Below are 10,738 nucleotides of genomic sequence, written 5' to 3'. Positions count from 1 at the left end.
TCACGCACTCAGCCCCCCCCCATTTCAAACACTCAAAGCCCCCCTCTTCACACGCTCAGCCCCCCCCCCTCCTTCACACACTCAATCACCCCCCCCCCCCTCTCACCGCACACTCGGCCCCCTCCACTCGCTCTCTTACTTCACGCAGCCGCCCTCCCCTCCCCGCACACCGCGCCAAGCGGCTCGGAGGTCCGCCCGGAGCCGCCACGAGAGGCGGGGCCGCATCTCGCCCGCCAAGCCCGCAGGCTCAGCAGGGCGCAGCCTGGACAACGTCCCGGGCTGGCTGACCGCCACGCTGCAAAGCACAGGCGTCGCGCAATCCGCACCGACCACTGCTCTCACCCTGCAGTGGTCGACAGACGGGTTGTAGTGCAGGTAGCCAACACGGTGGGGGTGTCGGGGGAAATAAAACGCGTCTAAGAGGCACGTTCAGCGAGGAGATGGAGCGATCAATGCCCATCGAGTGCAGGTGGCTGGGTGGATCACTCCGTCGCAGATGCGGAGACCCTCGGGGGGCGGGGTGGGGTGGGTGGCTGGGGGAGGAGACATTCATCCAGCAGTGGAGCGAGCGTGTCTGCCGCTGATGACGATGGGGGTTGTGGTGGGAGCCGGGGCTGTGAGTCCGTGGCAGGGGTCAGTGTCTCCGCGTCTTTATTTAGCGCGGTGCCGGTAACGAGACCTCGTCACACGCCCGCGCATTCCGCCGTGACGGCTCGAGCGCGGGCGCTGCCCTTCCGATGAAAGCCGGCACGGCTGGACAAGCCGGGGCCGCTGTTAGCGGGTGACCGGGTGGGGGGGGGTAGTGGGGCTGAAACACCATCCGTGGCCGTCATCATCAACATCGTCGTCATCGTCGTCGTGTTAATTTTGGTATCGCCCTGCGCGGTTGTCGTTGGCTGAACCCGGCCAGGTCACGCGTGCGAATTAAGACGTGGACGCGATGCGAGCGGCCTCCCAGCCGGCGGGCGTGTGGGTGGACTCGAGCGTCATCGATGTTTCATAATCGCGATTGCCGACGACCTGCACACCGGCTCACCGCCCGCGTGGCTGTGGGAGAGCAAAGCTGATCGTGATGAGAGTTCAGATCCTCGTTGGGGGCTTGACTTCGAGCCGCTCGAGGTTGATACAGTACTGCTTTGTGGGGAATTCCACAGTGGTTGTCCAACGGATCGAACTGTCCCGGTCATAGGAATGTGGAAGTCAAATCACTGGCCCGGGGCTGTTTGTAGGGGTCTAGGGGACTCGCACCAACCCAATATTTCTGCACTCATTTATGCAGTTACTCATTTTGACTTTAATCGATTCATGTTAATAATCATCACGATCGTCATTGTCACACTCAATACATTATCAGTCGTCATCATTCATCGATTACTCTATGCATCGTTCACCTGTACATGTGGTGTTGTACAGTATTGCATGATTTCCACAGGACCCACGCTCTCACATTTACGAATCGCGTTTCACGTGTTCGTCCCCCCAACAATTCCCTCCCGTGCACGCGGGCTACCGTAGTCACGTGGTGCACTGGAAGTCGGCGGGAAACTCAAGTCGCTGTTCCGATACCGAAAATCATTCCTCCCGTCACTCTCATTCCACTCGTCACTCTCATTCCACTCGTCACTCTCATTCAACTCGTTACACTCATTCCACTCGTCACTCATTCCTCTCGTTCCTTCCGTTCCCTGCGGCCAAGGCGGCGATGGAGCGACCAGCGGCTCAAGGTGCTGTACCCCCACCATCACCGACCATGCTCGATCCGCTGTTTGGTGAAGGCCTCCCCAAACCCTCACCGCCACATCTCACGGTTGTTCAGTGCAACACAAGCAACGAGTGCATCACAAGAAATGGGTGCAACACAAGCAATGGGTGCAACACAAGCAATGGGTGCAACACAAGCAATGGGTGCAACACAAGCAACGAGTGCAACACAAGTAAAGAGTGCAACACAAGTAAAGTTGTGCCCGATGTTGTCCTCCGCCCGCTCCAGGCAGCAGCAGCAGCAGCAGTAGGGCGAGGTGGCCGGGTCTCCTGCCCCGTCGGCACCGGAACGGTGGCCCGGGTCTGGCGCCCGAGCTGACGGGGACGGCGCCGCGAGCCGCCGCGTCGGGCGCAGACTCCCCGGAGCTCGAGCCGCTGCGGCTCCTCCTCGCGGGCACGGAGCCCGACGTCTCGCGGCTGCTGCTCGACGTCTCCCGGGCCGCGGGGAGCCTCGCGAGGCGCGTGGCGCTCGGGCGCAGCGTGCAGGAGGTGCGGGCCGCGTTGCCCCGTGGCGTGAGGGCGGCGTGAGTGGTGGTGGTGGTGGCGGTGGTGGCGGGTTGTTGCGTGTGGCTGTAGCGGTGCGTGGGTTTTGGGGTGTGCGAGTGGTGGTTACGTCGAATTGTTGGCGCTGATATCTCGATGTGACTGGTGGCTTGAGGTGATGGTGTCATCACGGTTATGTGGTGTAAGTACAGGCGTGTTATTGATGGTGTCATTGATTTTGTCGGTGTCACTGTTGTTGATGGTGTCATTGGTGTGTGGTGCCAGGCTGAGAAGGAGATGAATTCGCACAAGGTGGCCTGGCTCAAGGGGAAGGTGCTGTACGATGAGATCCAGGATATTTTGCGTGACCTCAAAATACGGATTGGGGACAACGTTGCCACCTCCGAGGACAAATGCGTAATATATTCGCACACGCCATGGAACGCGTCAATTTGAACGTTTCCAGGAATAATCACGCGCCTACCACCAAACCACCCAGACTTTACACGATTCGTCAGATCGTTGGCCATGCAACAAAATCAGTTGTACTGTGCTTCAATGCTCCTACGTCTATGCTCCACATCTTCACAAACCCGCAATGACCAGCGCAATGAAGTGTGGTCAAGTAACCCCACACGAAGCGCACTGCATTGGGAGGCCTTCATCCAACACGGGATTGACTCTCGGGCTTTACTTGTGCGGTCTATTTGTTTCTATTCCAGGAGTGCCATGCTGAGGCGTAGGACTCTTTCAGGAGGATCCTGCTTTTGGGTTTTTATTTGAAGATGTTTTCAGCCAATTAATGATGAGTGTTTGTTAACCGTGTGGGAGGAAACTGGAGCGCCAATACGTGCGATGGAGGCAACGCCATCCCCATACAGATGGAATCAGGGGGTGATTAGTCCACTTGCAGCACTGCCTTCTCCTGGCGAGCCATGATGATCACGGGAAAGGAGTTTCACCACATTTATCTGATCCACCAACCCTCGCCTCCACAGTGCTGTATTTTAGGCGTGCATAGCCAACACTGCCCGGTAATTGTCAGGTATATAAAATATTCTTCGTGAAGTGAGACTTTAACGAACGTTATGCACTAGTATTATTATTCGTGTACTCCATGTTGTGAAGCATCCTGCGACGTGGTTGAGCGGTTGTCGGTTGCGTCTGAAATGGTGAAGTGACCCCCTATCCGCCTGTCGTTGCGCTTTCCTGCCGTGCAGTTTTTCCAGACACTGGAGCAGTGCCTCTTCGTCACGGAGAGCATCCGTCTGCTCGGGACGGACTCTGACAGAGAGGACAAGCCGCCCCTGCTGAGGCTGCACCGCGACGACCTCCGCCAGCTGCTGCCCAATGCTCAGGTGCGGCCACTCTGCAGGATGGCCGGGGCGATGAGTCGCTCTTGTCGGCTAAAGTTCACGTTGTCGAAAGTGCTGTTGGCGAGCGCCTTTCAAGGTTTCCGCAGCAGGTTGGGGTGGCGCAGCCATATGAAACACCCGGCCACCTTTGTCTCCTCGATGGTGATGTTTAGACGCTGCACTTAATTAGGGCCGAGTCTGAGCAAGCAAGGCCAGAGACCAGTTCTGCCATCGCTCTTGCTGATGTTAACCACAGCCAGGAAATCAAACTCAGGTCGCGAGGTTCTTCGCACACGTCGCTAACCACTGCGCAATCACTCCACCATTCACCACACTTGAGCACTCACTGTCGCCAGTGCTGTGGGCTCGTACTTCTAATCAAACGGCACTGGCACGTTCAGCACGATACAGCGCAGTCTGGCGTGAATAACTCGCCACTCTCGTGCGCAACGGAGTGCTTAGCACACCGTGCCATGAATCTGGGAACCCGGATTCCAGTCCCGACCACAGCTAATGGCAGTTGAGAGCGATATATGAGGGAGTCCCAGGTGCCCTCTTGACCAACCCGCATTGACCAGCATGTGAAATACGGCTCAAACAACGGCCATGCATGACATGGCGTGGTTAGACCTTTATCCAACAGCGGATTGGCAAATGCCTGTAAACGGTGATCGTTACAACTATTGTGTTCTCGTCGTGTTTGCAGGAGCAGAATAAGATGAAGGACAGGCTGGCCCAGGAGTTGGAGGAGAAGTTGAGCCAGAAGTGTTTGTCTCTCTTCTACTACTTCAGTCCAGAGAAGGCGCAGGGTGAGGTCCAGCAGAGCCAAACTTCGCAATCTCACACGGCAGCCAGTGAAGCCCCGACTCAACCGCATCCTCTACAGCAGCGGTGCGGAACCTTCTCATCGAGGGCCCAATTGGAATTTCTAGCACCTTTGGCAGGGGCACACATTTACACAAAAACTCCCAATAATAATGTGCGTGTCAACCGTGTATAAAGAGGCCCTTGGAGTGGCAGAAGCGACTGAGAATGATGCTAAAATTACAAATTAGTGTCATCACTGCTTTGAACAAATTTTCCCTCTTGCATCGAACCAGTTGGGCTAAGATGCAGTGATGGATACATTTCGTTTGCATGCCGTTCAAAGTGGCAGGTCTCGAGTGGCCGCGGGCCGTCGTGTGAAATGAAGCCGCAGGGCCATTGGCTTCCCAGCCCGATTCTGCAGAAATACTTGCGACTCTCAACGAGTCCACGTCCCCTGAAGGCTTCAGCCGTGACCTTTGGCAGCAGATTGTCGAAGCCACAGTGTCGCAAGTTGCACCTCCGATTAGCACAGTTGGCTACGTATGGTGCAAAAGAAGTTGAACATAATACCTACAAGTTACTTGGCGGTTCTGCCGTGTGCTGCGCACAGGGGAGGCGGAGAGCGAGGCACTGCGCCTGGCCAAGGCGTGCCGCTTGCACGAGCTGGTGCGCGCCGAGCAGCAGGCCGTGCAAGGCGGCGCCGCTCGGCTGTGCGAGCTGCGGACCGCGCACGATGCTCACGTCAGCACGCACCTCAAGGTGCCTCCTCCACGCGCTCGCTCCATACGCTTGCGGGCGACAACTCTTGTGAAGCTCTGGAGGAAATGTGGTGATTTACCGCTCTATTGGAAGGGTGGGGAAGAGCACGGTGACGTGTTAACCGCGTGTGACGTTACTCGCACTGAGAACATCGCGACGCCGCAGTATCGACACGCGTCTCAACAGATTCATTGCGAGCGATAGTGGCACGGCCCGGCTTTTGCCACCTCCTGAGCCGTGCCAGGGTGGCTGGGCATAGCCCCGGCGCGGTTCAGTTATTTAGTGAAAAAGAGGTATTAGAGTGAGTGCTGACCAAGTGAGCTGATGACCTGTATTTGTAGACGCTGCAGGCCTCCAAGGCGGTGCTGGAGAAGATGCTGCAAGACCACCGCCTGTCACGTCAGGCCCAGAGCGACGCCGTGAAGGTGGCCTACCTGCAGGCCAAGCACAAGACCATGTACCTCAAGCTGCAGTGAGGGCCTCGACTCGCCTCCCACTCGCCTTGCGGCTGTATTAACCAAGAATAATACACGCCATCTGCCTGGTTGCCATTGGAAAATATCGCCTTAGCTCAATGGGCCTTACCCAAAATGAATCGATTACAACAGTGGATGTTAAAGATCCCTTGATGTTATGGAAAAAAAAGTGGGCGATTAAGTGCTGAGGTCACAGTGTCCATTTTCCAGATTGGATAAAGTTATCTGCAAACGACCGTATTTTGTACAACAACGTAGCAACATCGCCTTCTCCTGGTAGACTATCAACAGTGGTTGTCCTATGGACAAACTCGCCACTTCTATCGGAATGGGGAAATTCCACCACTGCGCCTTCGCGATAGCTTTGCGCCGCTGTAAGAATGCCGTGTAAACCAAACTTATAAATGATTGTTTATCAAAATGTATTTTTTTTACAGTTGGGTGGATGTGTTGGGGATTATGCTCATGAGTTCCGCTCTGTCCGCACCGCAGGCTCGAGGAATTGAATATTCTGTGTGACACATACACCCCCGACAAGGTGCAGGCCCACAAGATCATCAAGTACGTGGTGCAAACGTCAACATTTTCTGGATTTTCCATGCAATTATAAATCACCTCGCACCGTTATCAGTTAACACCAGCCATGTGTTTGAAGATGACGTTTACAACCCTTTTGTTAATCCACTGCTGGATGAGTTGCTTCTCACGCCGTGCGGGTGGCGGGAGTTATTTCACCGTACTTCACCACGCCGGTCAGTGCAGGGGTAAAGGCAGGTCACGTGCACACACGTGCACACACGTGCACTGAGAGAAGCGAGGCAATGCAATCAATTTTGCCGCACTGCCCTCTGCTGACCGCCGTGTAGCACAGTCGGCAAACCGCCGCGACAACGTTATTCTGAAACAGCAGACCGTGTATGCCGGCATCCTGGTCCAAATGCACGGTGGTTGCCCATCCAAACACTATCCAGGCTCGACCTCGCTTCGCATCCCAGATCCAACCGATCGGGAGTAATCCCGTCGAATTGGCCACAGGGTCACGGGACGCGGCATCGAACGACCGCGCCGCTGGCGAAACGCTTCGGGTCGTCAACGTCGCTCGCACTGCAGCCGTGTTCCCCGATGCCGTAGGAGAGAGCTGAAGGCCGCCATGGCCACGGAGAAGAAGGAGCAGGCGCGGGTGAGCGGCGAGCTGGCCACGTACGGGACGCTGGGGCCCGATTTCGAGCGGCTCGTGCAGGAGTACACGCAGCTGCGCGATGCCATCGACAACAAGAAGTGGGCGTTGCGGGAGTTCAGGAAGAACGCGGCGTGACGTTGGCGGCCGCGGCCTGGGCCCCGGGCCATCGCGGCGAGCAAGGAGGGGGCCCACGACGCCAAGTCGGTGCTGCCGCTTGCGGCTCGTACCGAGAGCTCAACCTTGCGACGGAGCGTGGGCGACCAAACGCAGACTTCGTGATCATCCACTTGGACTGCCTCACCCACCGAGGCTGCTCGCTCTTCAGCTGCTCAATCCCCTCATACTCGGTCATGATCAATGTGCATTGCAGATTCACCATCATCAGCCATTATATCAATCTCTGCAGCGCAGTCATCCCCTTCAAAAACGTTCTTAACCTCCCACTGCATAATTTCACCACAGAGCAAAGGGCATGGCTAGCGAGTGTACAGGCAGTGCAATTGCACCGCATCCCACAGGCTGTCGGGGACGAGGATCCCGGCCTCGAAGAGGGGTTGGAAGGGAGACATGGGGGCAGGGATGTGCACTTACTGTTTTGTACCAGGACCAGTGCCTGCCACCGCTTCAGCAGCAGGCTTTGGCAAATGTAAGCCAAGTGTGCGTCTTTTCTCCGTAACATAACGCCACTAGTGAAGAAATACATTGTGCTGTTTTATTTTGTTATACGTTTCCATGTTGCTCTTAGGTTAACAATTGCACGACCGCGTGCATTTGTAAGATGTCTCAAATAAATTCGAAAGATGTCTGCATGTAACGGGGCTGTCGTCTGCTCATTAAAGGGGGTTTGGGGAGAGCTGCGATGACGAGTCGATCGGGAATTGTAATCGACCACTTGTCTTGTGATCGATTTCTCGGCCCATTAAAACAATTGGTGGCAGCTGCTCCCACATTGCGTCTCCTGATGGCGGGAACCCCCCCACGCCGAGCGCCTGGCGATGCCGGTGGTGTCGCTGAACCCGCCCCCTCGCCTCGTGCAGTGCCACCAGACCTCGGCACAAATACATTCCTGCCACCCCAACACAAACCTCAACTCCCGCAGTATTAATCAGGGCGGCCGTTGGCCTCGAACCGCGGGCCGCCGTAACAATCGGTGAACAGAATGAGAATATTTAGACTGGAGGAGGAATCCGATGAGCGATGCAGCTCTTTTTCACGTCAAGTGGCGATGGGTCGGCAAGTTTTAATAACAAGCAAAACAAACAACTCTAGGAGTGCAAAATAGATAAAAAAAGGTAAGTCACTAATTAGCTTGGGCAAGGCGGAACACGACAAAAACAGTCCCTCAAAACAAAAGGCACGTTCAAGTTGAATATCGACACACGGCTGGTTCGGATCGAAGCACTTCTGCATTCAGGATGTGTTTGAACGCGCTACCGCTCGGCCATGTCACCGCCCTCATCGATGCATTCACCGCTGCCATGGGAACGTGGAATTTCCACCACTGGCTCAGGGCTAGAAACGGGATGAAGAGCACCACCGCCTCTGCCATGTGAGCGCAAGGTCTGTGAGCTGCTGGGCCGCGGTGATTGCGTGCAGCCCCCACGCCGCCACATAGGGGGCAGCACATCACGCAGTGCCAGATCGGGTTCGGTTAACAACGGCGAAACTAAACTTTAACACAATCTACGTGCTGGATGCGAACGCGAATTATGCGACGCGTTTGTAAATGACGTTCCGTATAAATAAAGACTCCACGTCGAGTCGATAAAACACAATATAAAAAATTCGAGCCTGGCAGGAGTCGAACCTACAATCTTCTGATCCGTAGTCAGACGCGTTATCCATTGCGCCACAGGCCCCACGATTGTAGAACGTGTGCGGGGCGCCTCTTAAAGCCACGCACACTGCTCGTCGACTCACGTGTCCACCCTCGTCGTGGACACAACCCCAAGTTATCGTCCGCGTTGGGCAGTCCTTGGTCAATCCACTGCTGGATGACGGCCTCCTATCACAGCTTTGCAGGATCGCGGAGCATATGTGACCATAATTCACCAGGGGTTGGTGACGGTGGGGAGCATAGAAGCACAGTACAATTCATTGTTCTGTGGCCAGCACTGTCGCCCCGCAGCAGCCTATAGCATCTGGTATGCACGGCGGCGGTGGTGGTGGTCACCTCTCCCTCCGGGTACTCTCCGGGCGCTACCCCTGCCCAGTCCCTGGCGTCGGACGGGATCCGGGCACATGGCGGAAGGGGGAGGGGGTGGGGGGAGAGGGGTGGGGGTGGTGGGGGGAGGGGGTGGGGGCAGGGGGTGGGGGGAGAGGGGTGGGGGTGGTGGGGGGAGGGGGTGGGGGGGAGGGGGTGGGGGGAGAGGGGTGGGGGTGGGGGCAGGGGGTGGGGGTGGTGGGGGGAGGGGGGAGAGGGGTGGGGGTGGTGGGGAGAGGGGTGGTGGGGGGAGGGGGGTGATTAAACAATTATCATGTTCACGACGATAATTACTAATTACAACAGCATAACCTCATTACTAATTACAATAATTGAACAAAACTGCCTCATTACCTCCTGTGGTAACCCCTCGCCAATGACAGCGTTATAAACCGATTACCTCGACCTCATCGCCAATCACTTCATCACCGATTACCTCATCCCCGTTACGTCATCATCATCCGCCTCACCACTGATTACCTCATCACTGATTACCTCACCACTGATTACCTCATCAATGCTCTCATCACCAATTACCCGATCACTAAGGGGACGTCCATAAATTACGTCACGCGATTTTGGAAGATTTTTGACCCCTCCCCTCAAAAAATAAAACACGCTTCAAATCGCTTTAAACTATTGTCATTGTAGTGCGTATTTAATGTGGCGCTGCACTCTGATGTTGTAGGAGAAAACATTTATTAAAAAGTCTATTTAATTAAGTAGAACGTGTTGTCTATATTTATTTCAAGTTGCACATGTTGATGTGACGTCACATTTCTCACCCCCCCCTCCCTTGTCACACATCGTCACAAATGTAATTTATGGACGACTGATTACATAATTAATCAATTACTTGTTCGCCAATTACCCCATCACGCATTAGGATTGCATCGTCAGCTCCCCCCCGGCGGGCTGGGTGACCACTCGTCCAGTGGCAAGTTCGTGACGAGTGGGGTCGACTCCCCCCACCGTAACCCGCTCGGTTTGCACTCCACCATGGCCAGGTGCGGGGTGAGGAGGAGGAGGAGAGACTCGAGAGAGGATGGGGGGGAGGAGGATGGTGAGGAGGAGGAGGAGAGAGACTCGAGAGAGGATGGGGGGGGGAGGAGGATGGCGAGGAGGAGGAGGAGAGAGACTCGAGAGAGGATGGGGGAGGAGGAGGATGGCGAGGAGGAGGAGAGAGACGAGAGAGAGGATGGGGGGAGGAGGATGGTGAGGAGGAGGAGGAGAGAGACTCGAGAGAGGATGGGGGGAGGAGGAGGATGGCGAGGAGGAGGAGGAGAGAGACTCGAGAGAGGATGGGGGAGGAGGAGGATGGCGAGGAGGAGGAGAGAGACGAGAGAGAGGATGGGGGGAGGAGGATGGCGAGGAGGAGGAGGAGAGAGACTCGAGAGAGGATGGGGGGAGGAGGATGGTGAGGAGGAGGAGAGAGACTCGAGAGAGGATGGGGGGGGAGGAGGATGGCGAGGAGGAGGAGGAGAGAGACTTGAGAGAGGATGGGGGGGGGAGGATGGCGAGGAGGAGGAGGAGAGAGACGAGAGAGAGGATGGGGTGGGATGGCGACGCACGGATGGAGTTGGGAGAGGGGAGGATGGTGACGAAGATGGGGAATTAGAAAGCAGCGAGAGAGAAAACTGATGTGGAGGGGAAGGAGGACGATGGCTGTGAATGAGGAGACGGGGGAAGAGGGTGTGAAGAAGAGGGGGGAGGC

At 56.1% G+C, this 10,738-nt stretch overlaps 1 protein-coding gene and 1 non-coding gene across 3 annotated transcripts; one reads left to right on the top strand and one right to left on the bottom strand.

The window, feature by feature from the left end:
* Positions 1–899: 899 nt before the first annotated feature.
* On the top strand, positions 900–7,622 carry LOC133351001 (HAUS augmin-like complex subunit 4). Of its 2 annotated transcripts, none has more exons than XM_061565890.1 (9): positions 900–1,724; positions 1,991–2,250; positions 2,530–2,661; positions 3,465–3,602; positions 4,306–4,408; positions 5,017–5,165; positions 5,507–5,637; positions 6,134–6,202; positions 6,752–7,622. In XM_061565890.1, exons 1-9 carry the CDS (start codon positions 1,703–1,705, stop codon positions 6,954–6,956), a joined length of 1,209 nt encoding a protein of 402 aa, XP_061421874.1. In that variant the 5' UTR covers positions 900–1,702; the 3' UTR covers positions 6,957–7,622. The 2 variants fall into 2 exon arrangements, with proteins under 2 accessions (XP_061421874.1, XP_061421875.1); XM_061565891.1 differs by having other exon boundaries at positions 903–1,724; positions 6,773–7,622.
* A 985-nt stretch (positions 7,623–8,607) lies between these two features.
* On the bottom strand, positions 8,608–8,680 carry TRNAR-ACG (transfer RNA arginine (anticodon ACG)). The gene has a single exon. It is a non-coding gene; the product is annotated as a tRNA-Arg (tRNA).
* Positions 8,681–10,738: the final 2,058 nt, after the last annotated feature.

This window comes from Lethenteron reissneri, chromosome 35 (assembly GCF_015708825.2).
Source record: "Lethenteron reissneri isolate LAM-NWPU_2019-01 chromosome 35, ASM1570882v1, whole genome shotgun sequence".
Taxonomy (NCBI): Eukaryota; Metazoa; Chordata; class Hyperoartia; order Petromyzontiformes; family Petromyzontidae; genus Lethenteron; species Lethenteron reissneri.
The sequence above is the reverse complement of the archived record's forward strand: the minus strand, read 5'-3'. Positions and strand labels throughout refer to the sequence as shown.